Here is a 25,270-nt window from a genome sequence, read left to right as displayed (position 1 = left end):
GATATTGAAACAAGAGGTTTGATTCACAGTAAAAGTAGCAAACTTCTTGGCTAAACAAGTGACTTTGCCACAATCAAAATAAATTTCACGTCGAAATCATAGGAAAAGTTATGTGACTATTTTCCATCCAGCTTTTCCTGCACTACCTACGTGATTTATCAGGTAGTTCGCACGCATACTAATGCGCTAACGTGAAAATCAGATAGATGCTATTATTTTTTTCAATAACAGTCAGCTGAAAATCTTGTAACTGCCTGTAGAGAAATTTACGTGATTTTTCACGTGGAAAGGACGTGTGGATTATTTTGAGTGCAGGTAGCTAAGGTGGGTGATTTATGTATGTATGTATGAATGGGGGTAGCCACCATCACCTCAAGGGTTTCCCATTGTATGCAAGTAGAATTACTGCAGAATCGAGTTTATCTACATAGCAACTTTCATGTCAATGTTGTTCGTGAAGGACCAAAAGGGTGGATCTATCCAGCTTTTTACGAGCCATAATGGCAAACGTGTTCGTAATATTTGAACAGCATTTTTGACATTTTCCCAATACATCGCACGTTTTCTTTCCGCGCGTTCACGGTAAAACTAGAGTGACTATATACAGAGTGGCGCCAAGTCATCCCAAATGTATGCAATGCGGTTTATCCTAGGTTTTTCTTTCTCTTTCCTGCATACGCGTTGGATAGGTTGTCTGCTCGATTGGAATGACACTGACAGATAATTATCATTCCAATTTTGACATTGTCGCCACTCTGTATATAGTCACTCTAGGTAAAACTAAAGGAATTTACGGTAAGAAAACGTGCGATATATTAGGGAAATGTCAAAAATGCTGTTCAAATATTACGAACACGTCCGCCATTATAGCTCGTGAAAAGCTGGATAAGCACTGTCGCTTATATGATTCCACGGGATATAAGACACTCCTATCAGCATAGATTTCCGGTTTCTAGATACATAACTTCGCCGTGCAAACTTTTCTTGCGTGATGATTTGTGTGCTAGAAGGGCGCGTCAAAATCCTCTCCGACCTTATATGACTTGGGCTGGTTACCACATCCCTCATCCAGTCTTCGATTCATTCGATACCCTGATGCTCCTTCCCCTTTACGATAATGATGGTATCCAGCTTTTTACGAGCCATAATAGCGGACGTGTTCGTAACATTTGAACAGCATTTTTGACATTTCCCTAGTACATCGCACGTTTTCTTTCCGTACATTCCTTCAGTTTTATCGTGAACGCACGGAAAGCAAACGTGCGATGTATTAGGAAAATGTCAAAAATGCTGTTCAAATATTACGAACGCGTCCGCCATTATGGCTCGTAAAAAGCTGGATACGAACGCGTCTGCCATTATGGCTCGTAAAAAGCTGGATACTCTTTTAGTCAACCAGCTTTTTACGAGCCATAATGGTGGACGCGTTCGTAATATTTGGACAGCATTTTTGACATTTCCCTAATACATCGCACGTTTGCTTTTCGTGCGTTCACGATAAAACTGAAGGAATGTACGGAAAGAAAACGTGCGATGTACTAGGGAAATGTCAAAAATGCTGTTCAAATGTTACGAACACGTCCGCCATTATGGCTCGTAAAAAGCTGGATACATTGCACCACCCCATTGACATCTCTATATCGAGCTGCAGTGAACGTCAGCGACAGCATGTTCGGGGCTCAAAATTTGACAGCGGGCCCAAATCAGACTGCTGGCAGTTGAGTGAAACGCAGTGCTGACATGGTATCTCATTTTTGCACACACGAGATGTTGGCAGCGAAAACATGGTTGCCTGCCTACGGGGTGCATTGCACGTTTTCTTTACGCGCGTTCACGGTAAAACTAAAGGAATGTACGGAAAGAAAACATGCGATGTAATAGAGAAATGTAAAAAATGCTGTTTAAATATTACGAACAGGTCCGCAATTATGGCTCGTAAAATGCTGGATAGGCATCCAGAAAAATCATATTCAAAATTAAAAAAAGGGAACATTATTATTTATGCTGCTGTGACATCAAACGCAATATTTTTACTTTCGAGTTACTTTAATTTGTATTGCTAGGCTATAATATATTGATATTACCAACAATCAATCAATATAGGTACTTATATCAAAACATTTAGTTAAAGTCAAAGTTCAAGTAACGTTCACTTGCACCACAAGTGAGCATTCGTCGCACGCGATATAACAACTTTCACCGCTGTTCAGATCTTCAGGCAGTATATATAGACCTCCGCATCGACAGTTACGACATCGATGGTCCTCGTCTCGATCGTAGTTGAAATCTTTGGCTGTTAGAACTTCATTTACAAAATAATCCTCTCGGCAGGTACGTTGCATTAATTCGGCATCGTAAATGCGCCTGGTCTCTGCATCCCGTAGTATCTTCCATGCTTCGTCAATGCGAATGAACTCGATTGGCGCCCTGCTGCTGCTGCTGCTGGAGCGCATTTTATCAGGGTGGTAACGCAAAGCCAACGATTGGTAGGCTTTTCGAATTTCCTCATGCGTGGCATCCGGTGCCACACCCAACACTTGGTAGTGTGAAACCTCATCGTCTACCTGTTCGTTTAAATTTTGCGAACTGGATTCTGCCTCTTTTGTGGCGGATGACATTACATAGCACTCACCGGTCGAATCGGCGATGTTTTTGTGTTAATATTTCTGTGCAGAGCACGTCGAATCGAACTAAAAAGACTTGCAAATATTAGTTTGAAATATTATTTAAAAAATATTACTTACATCAAAAAGAAACCAGTGAGTAGCTTACCAACCAAATTCTAGCGTGAAATCTTTATCTCGTTCCGGTAAACTCCAAACACATGCTGCTTTTTCCGATCCGATCCTTACCGCGCCGTTTGTTTACTGCGAATTATTCGTCCACTTTGACAGTGAGAAACGTCAGCAGCAGCAGTCGACGACATCATCATCATCACCGTCCTACTCAAATAGTCCAAAACAAACCCATCCAAAAATTCCTTTACGACTCCTCCCAATCCCATAATCGGCAGTTGCTGCAGCAGAAGCGAGAATTAAGTTCGTCGTCTACTTCATTGATTCGTCGTTTTTGTAAATCTTTCAAAATAGGTTCCAGAATGAGTTCCTCATCACCGGAAAATCTGGATATGCTGGATGCATTGGCGTTCAGCTGCAGCAGACTCACCACCGACCTGTGGCAAGCGACCAATTTAAACGAAAAACGTAAGTTGGTTGCTGAGTACTTGAAAACTGCTGACCGGGATGGCAAAAGTATCAAAGATTTCCGGGAGGATTTGGATTGGTTTAACGTTACTGAACCCCTTTCGTTCGAAAAATCTCTACGAGGAAAAATAGTTGTGCTGGATTTTTTTACCTACTGCTGCATAAATTGTATGCACATTCTTCCGGATTTGAAACGTCTAGAGCATCTCTACTCGATTGAGGACGGACTGGTGGTGATTGGAGTTCACAGCGCCAAGTTTGAAAACGAGCGCGACTCCGGAAATATTCGCAGCGCTGTTCAGAGGTATGAAATAACGCATCCGGTGGTTAACGATAATGTTTCCTCAATGTGGAGGAATCTCCGCATCCAGTGTTGGCCTACGTTGCTTATTCTGGGGCCGCGAGCTAACCCGTTGTTCGTAGTGATGGGTGAAGGACACTTTGACGATCTTAAATTGTACGTTAGCTCGGCGCTTAAATTCTACAATGACAAGGGAGCCATATCGAAACATATACTGTCGATCAATCTGACGAATAACTTGACCGAGAGCAGTCATTTACAATTTCCTGGTAAAATCAGCTGTTCTTATCGGGGTTGTGATAGCAACGATAATCCACTGTATGCGATTTCCGATTCCGGAAACCATCGGATTCTGATTGTCAACAGCGAGGGAACGGTCCTGCATCGTGTGGGTGGTAAGAAACCAGGCTTTGTCGATGGAGACTTTCGAAAAGCGAGATTCAATGCTCCTCAAGGTGTAGCATTTCAAAGTGATGAGATTTTGTTCGTTGCTGATAACGAAAATCATGCCATAAGAAAAGTGGATCTAAAGAATCGCCTGGTTAGCACCGTCGTAGGCAATGGAAAGCAAGGCAACGATCGAATCGGGGGCAAATCTGGCCATGAACAGGTTATTTCTTCGCCCTGGGATGTAGCGGTATACCGCACGCGGGATTTGGACATGTCCTTTCATTCGGACGAGTCAAAAGTTCCGCTAAAGGATGTGGTCTTTGTGGCGATGGCCGGAATCCACCAGATCTGGGCATTGTTTTTGGAGGATACGATTTGGTGGAAGTTCAAAAAATACTCTGCCAACAATTGTATGGCAATCGCCGGGAACGGACGGGAGGAGAATAGGAACAATACATATCCGAACAATGCTGCTTTCGCGCAACCCTCGGGTCTGGCGATTAATCGGGAATCGAAGGAACTCTATCTGGCGGACAGCGAGAGCTCGTCAGTTCGAAAAATCTCCCTGAGCGACGGAAAGGTTATGCCAGTAGCAGGAGGTGACCGTAATCCTCTGGTAAGAACACAAAATTAATAATTCTGTTTACCATTTCACATCGACTATTGTTTTAGGACCTCTTCTCCTTCGGTGACGTAGATGGAAAGCAGTACGCCGCAAAGTTTCAGCACCCGCTCGGGGTCACGTACAATGCTAAGGACAATTGCATTTACTTCACTGACACGTACAACCATAAAATTAAAAAAATTAACGCAACAACGAACGTGGCAACGACTTGTCTGTTCACGGACGAGGACGGTTCTGTCAAACGATTCAGTGAACCTGGCGGTTTGTGTGTGGATCCTACCGGGCGCTACCTGTACATCGCAGACACAAACAATCATCAGATTTCGGTGGCCGATCTGTCCGATATGAGCATTCGTCCGCTGAAGATTCGCTTCGACGGTACAGCAGCCCTGGAGGCTGATCAAACTGACGTTCCTGGAGAGGTTCACATCTACGAAGGTACCTTCAAGGTGCTTCCAGATGGAGGCAAAGTACAGATCAAACTGGAGTTCGGTTATCTGGAATCGAACATAAAACTAACGGAAGGGGCGCCCCAGCGGTGGACTCTAGTGTTACCGTCGGACAAGTGGCGCTGTGACACGATGAGCGGCACAATTAGCTCGCTTAATGACGGTCTTACGCTGTCGTTGGTCATACCTAAGGGTAGCGAACAGCAAAAACCGGTCCAGGGCAAGGTTAACTTCAGGCTGAATCTGTGCGCCAATGATATTTGCTTTCCGAAGGAATTTGCCGTGGGACTCAACTTTGTGCACGACGTTACCGGTGCTGCATCCGTCAAAGCGGGCTTAATGGTGCAGATCGGGCGAAGGAGTGTAGTCGTCTCCAAAGAGTAAAGAGCTCTTCTCTCGCCTGACCGCTATGCACCTAGTAAATGCATGCATTATTATATGATTAAATTCGCTTTAACTGTCACAGACTCACTATAATATTTTTTATAAATTTTACAAGTTTGTAGGTGTTGCCTATGTTATTATTGCTTTTGTTTTTGTAATCGCTTACAATAGATACAGTAGATAATAAAAATTATATTGAATGTAACACTTTTTACTTTTTCGTAGAGATTATAAATTTCCGTGATACTCTCAGCCTCAGGACGTTAAGTTGTGGTGAGAGTTTTCAATGAGTTTTTTACGTTTAGAGAAACAACATGCTAGAATTGGCCAAGTTGTTAAATAATTAAGTGTGTGCAAAACGCACAACTTTCACTATAGTGGATAGTATTGAAAAAGAATAAGGTTATAACGTTGAAATATTCTCGTCAGCATAGAGCCAGAATGGCTCGTGCTGCTTCAAGCAGTTCTCCGTTCAACTCATTCTTGGGCAACCTATCGCCAATTACCCAGATGTCTCAGAAGTCGGAAGCCACTTTAGCCCTGATCGATCCATGTGCACGTTGAGCTTCTGTTTCTGGTAATTTATTTATTGTTGCTTATACCAGCAGACATATAGTTGTCCTAATGATAATTTGGTCTAACTAGTACGTACAATATTTAAAAAGTTCCTACGAATAATCCTACGATTTAGGTAAAAGTCGAGCCCAGCTGACACTTGGCTGAAAGCTCGTAGCCGTTGGCCCCGTTTGCTGCATAATTTGTCCTTCGAAACGGTACTTGGAGGAACATTCTACTACGAAGAGGTCGTAGTTGAGCCCGTAGACTGATGTGGTTGAGAAGCCATAGACAATCGGCCCCCGCCATTAGGAGATCAGCTACAAGGATTGCTTGGCACAGTCGCACAGATTTATCCTGGTGTCTAGGGTGTCCAATCCAATTAGCATCAGGCGCGCTTCGTATCTTGGCAGCTGGAGCGGGTTATTCCAAGGCAGGCGACGGAGGGCGAACCAAATAAATTTACGGTGTGGTTCTAGTTTGGTTGGTAAGTGGTTGGATAATGCGTAAAACAGACCCCATTGTGGTCCCTAGCCTCTTATCTAGCAACTCCTATACCCCTATCTCCACGTGGTACCAGCGGAGATCGGGTAACCAACCCCGGTGAAAACTAACTAACTAACGTATACTAACAGGAGAGGAGGTACAGTGTGGTCTCGACACTGAAAGATGGCAGTCCCATCCCGAGACTTGGCAGCGTAAGCCCTAGTACGGCTACCTATCTAAACCCAAAAAACTAACAACAAGAGTCAAGAAATATCTTCTCGGAATATTCGGCATGGACCAAGGCGACGAAATAAGGACATGGAATGGAGACTTGGTACCTGGAACTGCAGATCGCTTAACTTCATTGGTGGCGACAGGGTGCTGCTCGATCAGCTAGAACCCCGAAAGTTTGGCATCGTGGCACTGCAGGAGATCTGTCGCAAAGGCAAGCCAAGAAGGTGTGGAGGATCCGTGGCGGCAAAGCCCAATTTTTTCAGAGTGGTGGAGCGACCAACGAGCTGGGAACGGGTTTCGTAATGTTGGGCAAAATGCAGGATCGCGTAATGGACTGGAAAGCGATCAACGAGAGGATGTGCGTGTTGAGGATAAAAGGCCGTTTCTTCAACTTTACCATCATAAACGTGCATCGTCCACACGAAGGTAGACCCGACGATGAGAAGGAAGCGTTCTATGCGCAGCTGGAGGCGACGTACGACAGCTGCTCGCCACGGTACATCAAGACCGTTGTCGAAGATATAAACGCCCAGGTCGGCAGGGAAGCAATGTATAGAACGATGTTCGGGCCCCATAGCCTGCACACCGACACGAACGATAACGGCCAGTGATGCATCAACTTTGCAGCTTTCCGAAGCTTGGTGATCAGAAGCACTTTCCTCCCCCACAAAGATATCCATAAAGCCACGATCACCTGACCACCGAACCTCGAGCCAAATCGACCATATTCTCATCGAGGGCCCGTTTTTCTTGAACATCACCAATGTACGCTCCCTGCGGGGTGCGGCTATCGACTAGGATAATTACATAACGTTGTATTCCGATCGAAACGCAATTTCTGATCGGATACGACTCCGATCGGTATGTAGAATAGAGGCGAATGATATATCTCACGATAAAGCCCTCCGTTAAACATTCGCTGCCGAGAACTACGGGCGTATACTGGATGAAGCTCTATCGTCCTCCGTGGAGCTAGTCAATTCGACCCTCGAAGAAAGATGGAGTAGGTTTTGCTCGACCATCAATGCGGCCGCAACCGCGACACTGGGCGAGGTAACCACGAACGCATGAAATGATCGGTTTGACGGGGAATACCAACAAACGATGGAGAAGAAAAAAAAGCTTGGAAAAACTATCTAAGCATTGTCGCGACGGAGAATTTGGACAAGCATAGACGAGTGCGGAATGAGTCCATTCTGACCCTAAGCAGGAAAAACCGCTAGAAGGTGGACAGAGATCTTGAAGAGCTAGAACGACCATTCCGGGCTAATGAGACGCGTTGGTTTTACGAAAAGGTGAACCAATCTTGTAAGGGGCACACATCGAAGCCCGATATGTGTAGGGACGAGGAGGGAAATCTGGTCGCAAACGAGCGCGAGATGGTCTACAAGTGGAAACAGTTCTTCGATGAGCATCTCAACGGCAATATAACATATAGAAAAACTACAAGGTATACAGCCCTAAGGGTTGTTCGAAAGGGTGACGTAGGACTGTGTCATATAATACCCATTACATTGATAACATGTTTTAATCGATGAAGTATAATTATAATTTTGTCTGATCATTAGATCAAAGACTAATGCAAACTGCATTTATGGCATATGCATATTTGAGTATCTGTGAGTATCATTGTTTGATTGTTTATTTGTAAAAGAAGAGCGAAATATTCTGATTTGGTTCTTCATTGAATCAATGGTGGTTTTGAAAAAAACCGTTTGAAACAGTTTGGTGGCCCTGAAAAGAACTATGTTTGAGCTGATAGCACTTCTTAAAAATCAGTAATATAATTACTGTTGCCAATATACAGATGGATGTCGCTATTCGGTCCTTTAGACTCTAAGATGATTGTTGCCCGCTAATACAGGAGTGATAGGAAATACCAAATCACTGTAAAGTAGAAATGGATCAGTTTTATCAAAATACTGACCGTCCGTCAGTGCGATCGTGCGATAAATGAGCAGACGGCGAACCTAGTGTGCTATTTTATAGTCACTGGCACTGCCGTTGCTACTTGTAACCCAAGCAACCAAAAGTTCAAATTTCACTTAATCTAATCTAATCTAATCTAATCTCACACTAACGCAGCCAATTCTGGAAGGCATCCTGGAAAATGACGATTACTTGAATCAATCATTTTTCTTGTCAACGGCCAGGCCAACTGCGCAGCATGTACCGCAGAGAGAATTCCAAGGAATCAAGTGGAACTAGAAAAAATACCTAATTCCATCAAACTCCTTGAAATCAAGGGAAGGAAGAAAGCGTGGACCTCCCGTACCAAACGCTTCCCATATACAGTGGACCCCCGTTAGTTTGAACGATTGCTCATGCAAACTAACGGGGTTCGTTTTTAATTTGAACAACTGGCAACCCTAAATATGTTGAGACATAAATAAACTGGGCGCCCTGTTCTTTGTTATTGTTTTGATATTTCGTGTTAGCAGGTGCAACCGGCGAAATTTTTTTCTTAGATTAAACGTTGATAATCAGTAGCTGAAAAGCATAACATGGAAAAAATTAACTACGTTAGCGCTGGGAAGAGGTAATATTTATCTTTCACTTTCATCGAATGAAGCTTTAATGCACGTCATAAATTTAGGTTACCTGCTGGTGAAAATAAAGAGAATATAGTGACCAGCTTGAAAAGAAAACATGTCACGCTTACTTTGGAGCAAAAACTTGAAATTATCAACCTACTGGATTCGGATGGTTTCTCTCTTGACAAAATTGCACGAAGATTCAACGTTTGCAAATCGACGGTTCTCAATATTTCCCGCAATAGAGAATCAATTCGAACAGCCGAAAACCGATTCAGAGAGACTGGCGTAACAGGTAGACGTACGGTAAAGGTAGCCAGATTTGTTGATATGGAGGAAGCGCTATTTGTATGGATGTTGCAGGAGAGGGATAAAAAGCATACAGTTACACCCGATGCTGTGAAGATAAAGGCGGAGTTGATGTTCTTGATGTTCCAGAAAAAGCAGAAATATTCCGACAAAGTAACGTTTGCTGCTACGAACGGTTGGTATGACAGATTTCGGAAACGTTATGGATTACGAATGCTGAATGTTACCGGTGAGAAAGTGTCTGGAGATGTTGAAGCGTTCACCTCCTTCAAGTGTAATCTCATGCAGATTATATTGGCTAATGGATATGAAAAACATGAAATCTATAATGCTGATGAGTCAGGACTTTTTTTCAAGTTGCTGCCATCGCGAACCTTAGCTTTACATGATGAAGACATAGCCGAAGGACGGAAAGTTATTAAATCTCGCGTTACATTTATGCCATGCTGTAATATGAATGGGTCGAATAAATTACCATTAATGCTTTTAGGGACTGCACAAAATCCAAAAGCACTTCCCAAAGACAAGTCATTATTGCCAGTGTACTACAAAAGTTCCAAGAAAGCATGGATGAACAGAGAACTGTTTAGAGAGTGGTTCTTTCAACAATTTGTTCCTTCAGTTAAAGAATTTGCTGAAAAAAACAACTGTAACGCGCGTGCTTTATTATTGCTCGATAATTGCTCTGCACACCACGATGGTGGTGATGCTCTAGAATATGGTGAAATTAAAGTCTTATACATGCCACCTAACATTACATCGCTCGGTCAACCTATGGATCAAGGGGTACTGAACTCTATCAAAAAGCGATATAAAAAAAAGCTTATGTTACATTTACTTTTGAATGAGGAAGAATTAGCATTCGAAGAAAAGTTGAAAAAAATTTCATTATGCGATGTGATAAACTGGCTTCATCAGTCCTGGGAGGAAATTTCGCGCAAAACTATTGAAGGTTCTTGGAAGAATCTGGTCGATGAATATCCTCATTTCACTTTGGATAGGGATGAAGACAACTCTCTAGATTTAGATGTACTAGCTTTAGCGAGTTCCATTGCTGAAGCTTTGGAGGAACATCCGTCTTCGGAAGAAGTAAAGAAATGGCTGAATGATAGTGTTTGCGACATGAACGGCAATAAACTCATCGGAGATTGCGATATCTACAGTGATCAGGAAATCGTAGATTACGTCCTCAATCGTCACACAGACAGTGTGGACCTGTGTACTTCTTCAAGTGAAATTGACCAGGACGACTCAACTTCCGATGATGCTTCTTTTCAAATTCAAAGGCTCGACGCGGATCGTGATAAACACAATAAGGCAATGGAATGTGTAGAGTATCTCATAAACTTTATGGAAGAAAAACGGGATGTGTTGGAAGTAACCCGCTTAAATAACATTAAAAGTAAACTAATTGAATATGAATGGAAACGGCGCCGAGAAGTTTAATTTTATCTTGCAAGCAATATGCTTCAGGTGATTTGACATTTGACTGATGAATTTTATTTAATAATCGAATAAATCTTTCTATAGTTACTTTTTATTATATTCTCCTGATTTGAGTAGATATCAATATGCAATAATATTTTCGGCTGTTCTCAGATTCGAGTTTTTTCACAGGCACAAAATTTAAATAAAAGGTTTCATATAAATAGAATGGATTCTTGGAATGGACACCGAAATGGTTGTTTTGGTTTTTGACTAATGATCGACAAATTTCTTTGGCTAGTTACTGCTTATTTTGGTTATCAGAATGTAGACAAATGCTGTCAAGTTGATGATGACATTTGAACCTTTTTTAATTTGCACGTCGTGCAAACCAACGGGGTTCAAATTAAAAAGTGTTCAGATTAAAAACGGTCAAACGAACGGGGGTCCACGGTACATAGATAATGATTTATTTACAGTCGTTGGGAGTATCTTTGCTAATAAGGGTTAAGTGATACTCCGGACCCTCAGGGATGAACTAATGGCATTTAGACCAGAAGCCAGGCTGCAATTGGCCAAGGATATAGCGCCTTATTTCGCTCTCTGAAAATAGATTAGTTTACCAAAAAATTAGTATAAATCATATAATACTTGAAATTAAAGTCGTGTGGTTTAATGGTTGCCTAAAGCTACATTTGTAAGGTTAGGAACTGAAAACCGCACGACCCCGCACCTCCTAGCTTGGCTACTCAATTATACAAATTGAAGTATTTCCAGGTATGGCCACGTGGATGCGCTAGGTAGGGGCTTGGGATGGCTAGAGCTATGTTGGGCGCTTCTTCCTAGTTGCCTTCCCCATTTCATACCCAGCCAAAAGTTCAAATTTCACTTAAGGAACAAATTTGAAAGTTCATATTTGGTTCAAATTTAGTTCCGTAGAACTTTCTTGCTGAACAACCAGTCACTACATTTGTAAACCGAACTTCATTCTCATTAAAGTACTGTTAATAGCTGTAGCAACTTGAAAGTCCAACATGCAGCTTGAAAGTTCAACATACAACTTGAAAGTAACTTAGAGTTCGGATAATGGTGTCTAAGGAAGGTTAACAAGCTTTATGTCTATGGAGGTATAGATTGCTAAGCAGCTTTACTTGTAATTAACCGAACTTCAAGGTTGCCTAGAGTTCGCTGCATAGAGCGCTAAACAGCTTCTGAAGAAACTTTGGCAAAAGTTTATAAAACAGCACTTGTAGTTCTATTTTTATACTTTTCCATTTTCTACCTCCGCCTCCTCCTATAACTTTTGTAAAGTCGGTTCATGCGATTAAGATAGACCATTTAAAAAAAGCCTAACTAACACCGACCGCTACTGGATTTGAACCCGAGCGTTCCTCGTTGCATGCATATCCTGATGCATTGCGCCATCTCTGACGCCGCTAGTGGCATGAATTTTGCCGATGAGTTGTTCTTAAGTGTAAGTTCGTTTCGGGGCCAGGGTATCGATTTTCTAGGAAAACCTGGAAAATCAGGGAATATCAGGGAATTCATTTTTGAATCAGGGAAATCAGGGAATATCAGGGAATTTCAAAATTCAATCAGGGAAATTTTGTTTACCCGGCAATATTGTTGATCAACTTTGGAATCAAATCAATTTTCGTGTAAAATATACGCAGATTGATCGGTTGAATTAAAACTTGTTACATATCTAGTGGCGATTCGATTATCTTTCAGTTTGCCGTAAATTTTTTATTTGTTTTGCGCCGTACAATTGTCAGACTTCACTCGCTGTAGTGCTCGAAATTGGCAATGGCAGGCCTCACGTACTTCACGGTGCAGACATCAAGAGCACAAAGCGGGATACAGACTGTTATTTACACGCGATCTACAGCGTTTTCACCAGTTGCAGAATTTTACACTCAGAAGCCCCAAGCATTGATCATCTTCCTTCAGTGTCCATGATTCATGTCCGTTGAGGGTTACCGGGAGCATTAACGTTCTGTAGAATTTGCGTTTATGCGAGTTGGCAACCTTTGAGACTGGTCCAGCTGTTTACGTAATACGCAGAAAGCTTACATGTTTCTCTGTTCTGACGTGATCCGCAGTGAGCATGCGACTGCTGGCCTGGTTCTTCTCATCTGTCATTTTCTGGCATTCGACATCAAACAAGCTGTTACACTCACCCTTATTCTGCGAGGCGAGTGACGTAACTAATTCGATCTTACGACGATATAGTGGTCAAAGTCGCTAAGAAAAGACTTTGATTGATGACTTCCAAACAGTATTGACCGTTAAACAGGATCGATCTGGGAGCTAGAGTCTTGAATTTTCAAGTCGTGCGCACCCCATTAATCCTTTCTAACCTGTCATAGAATTCGTCCCTAGCAAAGCAAAGCAAAGTCTTGAGCATTAACCGTCACTAGACATTATCCTTCTTTATCGACAGACTTCGCAGCCGGCTGTTAGAGTACAGGAAAATTACGGAAAATCAGTGCAACGATCCTATTGATTATATCAAACAAAAACCGGCTAGCCGACTTGTTAGATCAGCATCGTACCTCGAAGCTAACTGGGCGGTTCAATTCGTCCCAAGTATCATCGAATTTATGATTTGTTGGTGACTATACGTTGATTAAGCTGCAGTTGAAAAATTCGCCTTAATTCTCAACACCCATATACGGTCAACGGACCGAACGGTCGGCCACCGAACTACCTTCGACTTGCTCTCAAGCCTCGATAGTTGCAATCCTAAATCATGACACACAGCTTTAGTCTTAACTTCGCATACTGTCCACCATTGAGGGTTAAAATATTTGCCATTTGGACATTTTCTAACAATATATCTAGCTAAAGTTTTGCCGTACCTCAAAGCCAGCAAAACGCATATTTTTGTACCAAAAATCTTTGGGGAATCATCTCCTTAACCCCATACTTTTTGCAGGAAAGATAACAAGCTGAAACTTCCAGGAAAGTTTTGTTTTAGTTTAACTGAAAAACCGCAGACATGTGTCCAACTTCCAGCGGCAAAGTTACTAGTTTGAGCTGACTGAAAATTAGCAAATTTGTTATGTTTACACGGCTGTAATTTTGTTGTATGTAACATCTAAGCTTTGTGCAAAAACGGCTCGATTAGATTATTTCTCAATCTTTGTTTCTTTGGATTCCAGTTGATACCTCAAACATAACTGTCCCCAGACTCGATAGAAGAAGGCGTTTTCGAAACGCTGGTAAGAAATAGGTTAAGAATCTTTGATAAGTGTTCTTAAAACATGAAGAAATCTAGCTTTAGTTTTCAGCAGCTCGCATAAGCCATGCTAAAGGGTTAAAAAGTTAAGCCAGAAATCGCCCAAATAAGCTTGATATTCGATTTTTGAGGGTCAGGGAAAAATATTTGAAGCATCAGGGAAAATCAGGGAAAGTCAGGGAATTTGATTTTTGGATTTGAGTCGACACCCTGGGGGCTGTGATAAATGAGAAATTAGCACATCGAGTAAAAACGATGCAAATGGCATATTCCAGCAACGGAGCAGTGGTATGCGTCTAAGTTACCGAAAAGAAGTACTCGAGTTCAAATCCCCGAGGTTTATGTTGGTGGTGTGTGGTAAGTTACAATAAATTAATATTTATAAAAATACAGTCGATTATTAACCGAAATTAAACACCTTAGTTAATGAGAAATGTCATGAATCTGCAAAGTGGGAAAATATTCCCCCAATCTTTTTTATTTTGAAAATTATTGGAGTTTCTTTTTGGGCTGAACAGTGTTCTATATAGCGACTTAAGCGAACTTTTTGCGAACTTTCTAGTTCTGTTAGAAGCTACTTTGTATTCCCTTCGAAGTTTAAACAACAAATACGAACTTGAAAGTACGGTTAATTACTTAAAAATGAAGTTGAATAGAGTTCTATTCATGATCATGTCGTTGGCTGATTAAGCCAAAAATCCCCTTTTATCGGAACTTTTGGTTACTTGGGACAGGCGTATACTATCGTATATCTATCGTCCTCCGTGAACCTAGTCAATTCGACCCTCGAAGAAAGATGGAGTAGGTTATGCTCGACCATCAATGCGGGCGCAACCGCGGCGCTGGGCGAGGTAACCACGAACGCATGAAATGATCGGTTTGACGGGGAATACCAACTATCTAAGCATTGTCGCGACGAAGAATTTGGACAAGCATAGACAAGTGCGGAATGAGTCGATTCTGACCCTAAGGAAGAAAAACCGCTAGCAGGTGGTCAGAGATCTTGAAGAGCTAGAACGACCATTCCGGACTAATGAGACGCGTAGGTTTTACGAAAAGGTGAACCAGTCTTGTAAGGGGCACCCATCGAAGCCCGATATCTGTAGGGACGAGGATGGAAATCTAGTCACAAACGAGCGCGAGGTGGTTTACAGGTGGAAGCAGTTCTTCGATGAGCATCTCAACGCATATAGAAAAACAACAAAAGTTAACATGGGAGTGCCTTAAAACGAGGACAGCGTGTTGGTTCCCGATCTCGAAGAGAAATCGGTCAGCTGAAGAATAATAGAGCCTTCGGAAAGAACCAATTTTCGACAGAATTCTACAAAAATTGCCAAGAACTGTTGCTAGGGCACGTCACCGGATAATTTCAAGGATTTCAAGGAGAAACTACCGGATGAGTGGATAAAAGGTCTGTCCCCAATAGCAAGAGAATTCGTAGGGCAGTATCAGGCGGGCTTTATGGGGTCCGTGCTAATACGGATCTAATTTTTACTCTCCGACAAATCTTCCAGAAATATCGAGAGTATGACGTACCCACGCATCATATTTTCGTGGATTTTAGGGCAGCATACAATACAGTTGAACGAGAACGGCTATGGCAGATAATGCACGAGTACGGTTTTCCGGCTGACTGGCAAACTGACGCGGCTGATCAACGCTACCCTGGAGCGAGTGATGTGTTACATGCGCACATCGGGAAAACTCTTGAGTCATTTCGAATCGCGCAGAGGATTGCGGCAAAGAAATGGATAGTCCTGTCTATTATTCAAAATCGCTGTTGAAGGTGTGATCCGGCGTGTGAGCATCGAGACGAGAGGAATGATCTTCAGCAAGAGTAGCCAAGAAATCAATGAATAGAAAACCAAATATATCGTAGGAAGAGGCTCCAGAAAAAGCAACGTTTGCCTCCCACGGGCAGTGACTAGTGATGGCGATGAACTGGAAGTGGTTGATGAGTTCGTATATTTGGGATCTCTGGTCACCGCCGACAACAATATGAGTAAGGAGATTTAACAACACATTCAAGCTGGAAGTCGAACCAAGTTTCGATCAAGGACCATACACTACCGCACAAAGTTGCCGATGTACAAAACGCTAATTAGATTGGTAATCCTCTACGGACTTACGGACTTTGCTTACGGAAGACATACGTGTACTTGCCGTATTTGAACGAAAGATGATACGGACTATTGCTGGCAGAGTACAGCGGAGAGTGGCGTAAGCGTATTAGACACGAGCTGCGGGCACTATTTGAAAAGATTCCTATCGTACACCTGGCGAAAGTTGGGAGTATCGGCACCTACCAGCCAGGAATAGTGGGGGCTGGGGGCAACGTGCTAAATGACTACACCACGTTGAAGCCGAATTGCGTATCTCGAGACGCGCAACGGGTTGGCGACGAGTAACTTAGGACCCACTGTAGAGGAGTTTATCTACTGTTTATCTATCTAGTTTATCACTGTAGAGGAGGACATTTTATTACAAACGAACACGAGGTGGTCGACAAATGGAAGTAGTTCTTCGGTGAACCTCAATGACGAAGTTGTCGAAGGAGACGGAACGGAAGCTAACCAAAGATTCACTGGAGGCACACAGGTGAAAACATTGAAAATACTCCAGCAACTGCTAGATTGCAGAAATTCCTTGCTAAAGATCATTCTAATGGGTTAGGTACTGTGAAAACAGAGGATAGCTCTTTTACTAACTCAACTAAGGAAACATTAGAGTTAATTATGAGAACACATTTTCCCTGTTCAATCATTAATACATGCGGAGACCAAAGTGCACCGGCATTGAGAACTGTAAATCTTGAAACCAGAACAGACATTCACGAAATAGCGAGTGAAATGACTGGGTTAGATAGAAACAGGAATGATGCTTGTACAGCACTCGTTCGCTAATTGCACGAATGAGACGATGCGACTTGCGAATTTCGTTTTTTAATTGCACGATGGTTGTCAATATTTATTGTAAAACGTAATGCGTTATCACTGTAAAGAACTCTTCTCATGCATTCACACGTACGCTAAATTTTGGGAAAAACATTTAAATTTTTCCAAACGAACTAAAAGCTTAATGAATATGTGTTCAATAAGTCAGAGTTTAGCCAAATTTGCATGAATTTGTTTGTAATGTATCTACGTAATGCACAGATAGAGAGTTTTCATTTGGCAACGCTGCATTTTTGTTTATAGCAACCACCTGGAAAATCACGTGTAGTTTGACAGATAACTGCTTTTTAGTTGCACGATCGGGATGGAATTTTTCCTGTACTACTACAGAAGGCAGTATGGCGACAAGTACGGGTCACGTTCATTCCGAAGCCTAATAAAAAGGATAAGACTTCACCAAAATCCTTCAGGCCGATAAGCTTATCGTCTGTTGTGTTAAAAACAATGGAAAAAATATTGATGAGCATATAAAGTCATCATATTTAGCCAAAGATCCTTTGAGCGAATATCAATTCGCATATCAAGAAGGCAAATCTTCAATAACAGCAGTACAAACTGTTGTAAAAAAACTAGAAAAGTCTTTTGAAGCGAAAGAAATTTCACTAGGTGCCTTTCTTGACATAAAAGGCGCATTTGATAATTCATCTCATAATTCAATCATTACGGCTATGACGAAACGTGGTTTCGATATATCCATTATCGACTGGATTAGCGAAATGTTATCAAAAAGGGAGATATCAGCAAGCCTTGGAAGCTCATCTATAAGCATTAGAGCAGTAAAAGGTTGCCCACAAGGAGGCGTAATATCACCTCTATTGTGGTCTTTAATAGTTGATGATCTTCTTCAAAAGTTGACGGCGCTAGGCTTTGAAATAGTTGGCTTCGCAGATGATATAGTCATAATTGTTCGAGGAAAATTTGATTCTATTATCGCTGACCGGAATTTGATTTTCATCATGGTGTGATAGGCAGGGCCTCAGCATAAATGCCAATAGAACTACTATCATACCATTTACGAGAAGGAAAAAAATTTACATTAAGTAACATCAGATTGAAAGGAACGCTTTGAAAACTTTCAGACACTGTCAAATATCTTGGAGTATTTCTTGACAGAAAACTCAATTGGAACACACATCTAGAGCAAGCAGCAAACAAAGCAACCAATGCTCTGTGGCTATGGATATGTAAAAGAACGTTTGGTAAGCAATGGGGACTGAAACCGAAGATGATCCATTGGATCTATTCGGCCATTGTCAGACCCAGGATTACCTATGGTTCGTTGGTCTGGTGGCCAAAAACGAAAGAGAAAACTACCCAAATAAAGCTGGAAAAACTTCAAAGGCTAGCCACTCTCTCAATAATAGGTGCAATGAGAAGTACACCATCGAAGGCATTGGATGCTTTACTCTATATACTCCCATTGCATCAGTTTATACAATTAGAAGCTGAAAAAAGTGCTCTGAGGATCAAAAGATCAATGAACCTCTTTGAAGGGGACTTAACAGGTCATCTCAGTATTCTAAAAACTATTAGTATTAATCCTCTTGTAACCAATAATAAAGATTGGATGGGGAAAAAATACAACTTCAATTGAATATTTCGAGTATTTGAGCCTAGACGTGATTCCTGGGAAGATGGTGGTCCCGATCTTCGTCCAGGCTCGACAGTTTTCTATACAGATGGTTCAAAAATGGACAATCAAGTGGGAGCAGGAGTCACTGGCCCAGGAATAGACATGTCAATTTCTATGGGCAGATGGCCAACTGAATTCCACGCTGAAATACAAGCAATTCTAGAATGTACGACTGTGTGCTTGCGCAGGAACTATAGACATTCAAATATATGCATCATATCCGACAGCCAAGCAGCTCTAAACGCTCTGAAGTCGGCGACATGCACATCAAAACTTATCTGGGAATGTATTCATTCACTCCAAAAATTGTCTTGTCGTAACCAAGTCAACCTGTACTGGGTCTCAGGTCACTGTGGAATTGATGGAAATGATAGAGCTAATGTGCTAGCAAGACTCGGATCATCACATCAATTTGTAGGAGCCCTTCTGTTGCTTATCTGCTTCTGCTTCAAAAATGGAGCTAAAAGCATGGGAATGTACGAAAGTGGAATCAAATTGGAACAACATTTTCAATGCTAGGCAGTCGAAACGTTTTATCTCTCCAAACGTTTCAATGACTCGCAAAATCCTGGTGCTTTCGAAGAAAGATCTAAGCATTTATACTGGTTTTATAACAAGACATTGTCCGAGCCGCTGAATCATCTGAAGCTAATGGGAAAACTTCATAATGATATATGTCGCTTCTGTGGCATAGAAAAAGAAAACTCGGAACACCTGCTATGCCGATGTCCGGCAATTCTCAATAAAAGATTAAGGTTCTTCGAAAGAGGGCTGTTTCAAACGGGTTGGTTTTTCGAACGAAAGTGGATGATATTCTTCATTTCGCCAGCGAAATGAAATGAGCAAAACCTCTCGTTCGGAACAAGTCGAACGAAACAAAAAGCCGTACGAAATATAGCGTATAGGTGAATCTAGCGACTGACTTGATGTAGGAATGTTACGTGCCGCAAGCAATATATCAGATATTAACAACGTCTCGCTGGAAAGGATACTGGCAATCTTTCTAGCAAACAGCTGGCAAATTTTCTGAGGGCGCGAACCCGTCTGCGCTTCGCAGTGCTTCGTTGAAGGTAGTCCAGGTTTCAGGTTCTAGATTCCCAAGTAAATTTTCGTTTCGTTTCTCGCAGGGGAGGATGTGCCATCCTGGGTTTTATACCATATTAAAGGATTTCAAGTATGTAACGTGTGATGTTTAAACATTTTTTGGGCACAGTTACCGGTAGCGTGAATTGGCACAGAGACAAAGTGTCGGAGCTGCTCGTGAGTTCAACCGTGTCGGGAGTCAGTCGTCTAGAAGGCGTACCACAGGATATCACAGTTACCGGTAAAAATAGGACAACTACCGTTCGGGGTCAAGTTTCTTAACAACCGAATGAAAAGAAAACGCTTCTCTAGATTGCATTTCCAGTTTATTCCTATTTTCATACTTGATTTTTCAAGTTCGACTGACCGGAGGTCAGAGGACTCAAATAAGTTATTCTTCTTTCAGTGGATGCCACACAGCTGGCCTGTAATCTTCTTTTAATTGTCAGCATCTCATCAAATAATTTAAATCGTCATCATTCGCTTTTACAGGTGTATCTGTTTATTTCAGTTTCTGTCATTATCTACAGTAAAGTTTGCTGTTCAAACACAATCGATTGTATGCTGCTGCTGCTGTTTCGAAGATTTCATCGCCCTTTTTGTTCACCAAATAATCTCGTTACTTTTAATTTGCTCGGACAGCAGCGCCCTTAATATTCAAAACTCACACGAAACTGTTGCTGTTGTCGCGGTCGTAATCTCGGTTTGTCTTCCGTTTACTCCTTTCATTACTCATGTCACTTCGGTTGGTTATTCTAGATGAGAGATTAAACACTGCACAAATTGTATGCATCGAACGACATCGCTCTGTCAATAGGTTATCATTTTGTTTTTTTTATCGTAGTTGATAGAAGTCAGCGCGAGCGCAGTTCAAACAATGTCAAGATTTTAGTTCTTAGCCTTGTCTCGATTTTACCGATGGATTCGGAACTCTTCCGCAGTCGAATGATAAGTAGTGAGCTCTCCTCTGCTGCTTCAGTAATGCTTGGATGACTTTAATCAGCAGATCCATTACGTTACATAATAATCATAATAAATCGTAATAATAATTGTCGGTTAACGCGAGTGATAAAAAAATAGGAGCTGGTTTTACTACGCTTGGTTTTTTAGCAATATGTCGTTCTTCTATAAATAATAGGCTATAATTTTAAAAATTAAAAAAAGTTAAATCATTAATTTTAAGTAATATGAATATCACAACATTTGTTTTTTCTCTTCGTGTAGTTTATTTTTATTTAATTGTAATTCACTTTAACGTATCCTCCCTGTTGGATGCTGATTTCCTCAGGATGGAAAATAGAGAGAGAGAGAGTGAAAGAGAGATTGGATAGAGCAGAGGCAAAATCGTCTCGATTTGTATTTACTGATTTGCAATTCAGTAGCAGCCGATGGATAAGAGTTTTTAAAATTAGAGAAAAGCACTCACAAGTATATGCACATGGTTTACTGTTGATATAAGCAGTGTTGTAGTTTAATTATAAATATTGTGGGCTCAAATGCGTGAGCACGTTTAAACTATGGATAATTTGTTATTATTGCAATGGGCAAACGTGTAGTGCTGAGTTTCGAATGTCGAACTCAAATTGGAGAATAATCTTAGGCGAATCAAAAGTAAAAATTAGTTGAAAAAGTGTTCCTTCAGTAAAGCATATCTCGCAACTGCTTTGAAGTGTAAGGTTTAATCTGTTGAATGTGTATTAAAGGAAAACACAAAAGACTAGGAACATTTTGTTTGCTTGCTTGCTTTTCTAAAACGGATCTCCTCTCTATTCTGTTAAATTTTGTAGAGACTTGCTTGAGATCAAAGTGAAACACGTGTACTCTCTTTTCAAAGTTTACGGAAAAGGTTGACCGTGTTGCTGTTGTTGTTGTTTCTGCTGCTGCTGCTGCTGCTGTGCTTGCAAAAGAGACTGCTGATGTACGGAAGCAAACTGATTTGTACCAGAACTGCTGCTGATAAGATCGAGACTGGGAAATGGAGAGCAACTGCCGCTGCTGCTGATCGGTAGGAATTGCTGCAATTCCAGTGCTGACGGTCAGGCTTCGGCACCGCCAACCATCGACGATCCGGAGCACGGATTGTTCTTCGGTGTGTAGACAGACGCATTCGGATCCAAACTGGAGGGACAATTGTTAGAGTTTTGCATTTGTACTATCTGGCCATTGGACGTTGTCACGGTTACGACTCCGGAAGGGCCCATTGACTGATGTTGTTGTTGTTGTTGCTGCTGCTGTTGTTGTTGTTGCTGCTGTTGCTGTTGTTGTTGTTGTTGCTGCTGCTGTTGTTGCTGCTGTACTGACGGAGGAACCATTCCTCCGCCGCCTGCCAGTACATTTGCCGGTGCGCAACCGACTGACATAGCGGCGGACGCAGTCGTAATCGTCGAAGTCAGTACGCCCAAACCGCTTAGTTGGCTGATCAGCGGCGGATTGTTCATGACAATGTGCGACATTGGACTGGGCTGACCGGTTAAGCCGTTCAGGCTAGATTGAGAGAGCAACTGCGGTGCATCCGATAGTCGCATATGCGATCCACCGCCACCACCGGATGACGAAGGTCCGTGCCCAGAGAGACAAAGTGCGTCATTCGGCATGGCCGGCATAACGGCTAACAGTTGAACAATTTTTGCCTTCAAGTCTAAGATCTCCTTATCCTTAGTGCGCAGTGAACCTAGGGATCGGAAAAGGCAGGTTCAAAACTGTGCGGTTGGAAAAGACAGTTAATGTTGCGAACTTACATGAAGTGATTTCCAGCTGTCTTCTGGTGTCTCCGAGAGCTGAGAATAAGTCCAGCTTAACTCTCGTTTCAGCGGATAGATTCTTCTCCAGGGTGGCGTTTTTGTCCTGCATGGCAGCCAGCGCCGACATGAGCACCTCGGCGCTTTGCTGAGACTCCCGGTTCCGAAGCATCTGGAAGAAATGGATTGGTGAATCATTTTTTAAAATTAACGTATAGGCTTGGGCTGAAGGATTCCAGAATTCCACGGAATTTGAACACGTGTATTAATGGTCTAACATGAATGAAAAAATATTTAAAAAATTCGAGGTCTTTGGTTTTCCCACAAAACTTTAAAAAAATTCCGAATTTCTCGGAAGTCGGCGATATCAATTATTCGTGACCCTTGACCAAGTAATGGGGCGCCTCTAATCCAGGTTAGGATGGTGGTGTTCGATGAACACCTCAATGGCGAAGTTGCAGAAGCGTCGAAGACCTAATACCTGAAAGGAAGAGGCTCAAAGGAGACAAACGCGCGCCTCCTACGGACGGTAATCGTTGACGGCGCCAGATTAGAAGAGATAGATGAGTTTGTATATTTGAGATCGGTGGTGCTGGTGACTGCGGACCGCGGGTATCCTGTTCGGTAGCCTGAGACCGACAGCCGATCGATCAGATATTTACCCTGCGTTAGTTAGTCAGACAAGTTCCGGGAGTACAGCTTGCAGACTCATCATCTGTTTGTGGACTTCAAGGTGACGTACGATTCAATCGAACGAAATAAGCTGTGGCAGATAATGGTTTTCCGACGAAACTAATTACGCTGATTCGTGCGACGCTGGATGGATCAAAATCATGCGTCAGAATAGCGGGTTGAAACCTTAACCGCCTTCGTGACGTCGGATGGACCGAAGCAAATGGAAGCACTCTCTACCCTGCTAATCAATGTTGTCTTGAAAGACGCAATACGCAATACGGAAGAGCAAACGTGGAAAGAAACAAGATAATCATCACGAAATCTCACATGCTTCTTGGTTTTGCGGATAACATCAATTTCATAGAAATCAACCGTCGAGAAGTGGAAGAGGCCTTTTAAGCGAGAAGCAACGAGATTGGGACTTATCATTAAGCCCGCCAAAACGAAGTACATGGTTGCTGGCAGGGAACATGGAAGTCCGAATGGTGTTGGTGCCGAGGTGAACTTGGAGTTGGTTATAACCAACGTTATAACGTCCCGTAGTTTGCAAATTTGCACAACACTAGCGCTCTACAAAACACTAATCCTCTCGATGGCTCCGTACGAACATGAGTCATAGACGCTAAAGGAAGCTGATCGACCCCAAGCTAAAGTGCTTGGGGGTTTTCAGTGTAAAATTCTGCGATTAATACTTGGTTACTGCGTCGGGAGTGTGGTGCAGACATAGAAACCACGAGCTGTATTAAGTATACAAATCTCGGCCAACATGTCAAAAGGTCCAATGAGAGATTCTCTTTGCGTCTCCTCTCTTGTGCTTATCACGACGGCATAATTGCAACGCAAATTTCCATAAAGATTAGCCAGGCAATAACGGCAGCTACCGTTTCATGCAAAACAGATATATTCAAGTGCATTTGCATCAGCGGGATAAGCGTAAGAGAAGACGCAAAGAGAATCTCTCATTTGCGCGTTGGACCTTTTGACATGTTGCTCGCAAATTATACTGATACAATAATACTTCGATATAAGACTTTTAAAGTATCTTCGATAAAACGTATCTAGATAAAACGCAATTTTTACCTCGATATAACGTAATTTTTTTGGGAAGCCGAACATTAATAAAAAAAACTGAATTAATCCCTCTTACAGTATACCCGAGGTCTTTCTCCTGAACAAAAACCATCACTATTTAGATTTGAATTAACAGAATCTTTGCACAGTCTTCGCTCCCTTTTCAATTGCAATCAATTTCATTCAAATATAGGGTAAAGGAACCGGTTTTAGGCAATCTAAGCAAGTCACTGATTGTTTTACCTTATTACAAGCGATGGATTGACTAAGTGGGGGATATCAGCATACCAATCTTCTTGCTACCTTTAATTCTTCAAGCTGTTACCATTGGAAGACACTATTGTTGAGCTAAACTTTTGATTTTTCGCTTTAAAAGTTGGAGCGATAGAACTAATTTTGATCAGATCGAACATATTTTCACCCTCAAGGTGCTTTTTAAGCAGTCCTGAAATCTGAAATTTTTTACTCCCCCATAAAAAATCCCTCGAACTTTTCCCTCTATTCAGTAAGTTTGCGTTCCTATCCGCGACATACTAATCGGCATCTGCATTAATAGATTTGATATTTTTGGTCGGTAGATGCTAGATGCGTAAAATGCCATCTGTCTAAATTGGTAATCGGGGCATACACTTACCGCACCGTTCGGCAAACGGTATTCGTCGTCTCTTTTATTCTCTATAGTGTTCTTATTGGAAACTGTGAGTTTGACGTCTCACTCGCTGTTCATAAGGATGATGGGAGAACAAAAGAGGGACACATAGCAGAGCACACGGTCCTACTACAGAACAGTGTTGTCAAAGCAAATAACATTGAAACATATCGTTGCTTCATTAAATCACTGAGAAAATCTTCGAAAATTATTAAAAAAGCTGTCTAAATAAAAATTGCAAGAAATCTTTTCGGAAAAAAATGAAACAGTCTGCTGGTTTATCTGGTTTAGCTGGTTGCCAAAGGGTTGTGGGATGAGCCGTCTTGCCTGT

The 25,270-nt window shown here is 41.9% G+C and overlaps 3 protein-coding genes across 4 annotated transcripts in view; 1 reads left to right on the top strand and 2 right to left on the bottom strand.

The window, feature by feature from the left end:
- Positions 1-2,138: 2,138 nt before the first annotated feature.
- Positions 2,139-2,835, bottom strand: LOC128735251 (dnaJ homolog subfamily C member 24-like). The gene is made up of 2 exons (XM_053829745.1): positions 2,745-2,835; positions 2,139-2,690 (listed from the first exon to the last, which is right to left on the bottom strand). Exon 2 carries the CDS (start codon positions 2,616-2,618, stop codon positions 2,139-2,141), a length of 480 nt encoding a protein of 159 aa, XP_053685720.1. The 5' UTR covers positions 2,619-2,690; positions 2,745-2,835.
- LOC128734506 (NHL repeat-containing protein 2) lies at positions 2,676-5,517 on the top strand. Of its 2 annotated transcripts, XM_053828745.1 has the most exons (3): positions 2,691-2,759; positions 3,090-4,510; positions 4,567-5,517. In XM_053828745.1, the coding sequence occupies exons 2-3, from the start codon at positions 3,098-3,100 to the stop codon at positions 5,350-5,352; spliced, it is 2,199 nt and encodes a 732-aa protein (XP_053684720.1). In that variant the 5' UTR covers positions 2,691-2,759; positions 3,090-3,097; the 3' UTR covers positions 5,353-5,517. The 2 variants fall into 2 exon arrangements, with proteins under 2 accessions (XP_053684719.1, XP_053684720.1); XM_053828744.1 differs by having other exon boundaries at positions 2,676-4,510.
- A 14,616-nt stretch (positions 5,518-20,133) lies between these two features.
- LOC128738543 (macoilin) overlaps positions 20,134-25,270 on the bottom strand; it is a 41,114-nt gene continuing 35,977 nt past the window's right edge. Inside the window, exons 7-8 of the mRNA XM_053833757.1 lie at positions 22,545-22,716; positions 20,134-22,477 (exon numbers count right to left, since the gene is read on the bottom strand). Coding sequence (XP_053689732.1) covers positions 21,843-22,477; positions 22,545-22,716 — 807 coding nt within the window. The 3' untranslated portion in view covers positions 20,134-21,842. The remainder of the gene's footprint in view (positions 22,478-22,544; positions 22,717-25,270) is intronic.

This window comes from Sabethes cyaneus, chromosome 2 (assembly GCF_943734655.1).
Source record: "Sabethes cyaneus chromosome 2, idSabCyanKW18_F2, whole genome shotgun sequence".
In the NCBI taxonomy this organism is placed as follows: Eukaryota; Metazoa; Arthropoda; class Insecta; order Diptera; family Culicidae; genus Sabethes; species Sabethes cyaneus.
The sequence above is the reverse complement of the archived record's forward strand: the minus strand, read 5'-3'. Positions and strand labels throughout refer to the sequence as shown.

Bases quoted from the DNA above. Each gene is read 5' to 3' on its own strand.
- LOC128735251 (XM_053829745.1), bottom strand. From the start codon at position 2,618: ATGTCATCCGCCACAAAAGAGGCAGAATCCAGTTCGCAAAATTTAAAC.
- LOC128734506 (XM_053828744.1), top strand. From the start codon at position 2,825: ATGCTGCTTTTTCCGATCCGATCCTTACCGCGCCGTTTGTTTACTGCG. The intron at 4,511-4,566 runs GTAAGAACACAA...CTATTGTTTTAG, and splicing joins GAGGTGACCGTAATCCTCTG to GACCTCTTCTCCTTCGGTGA.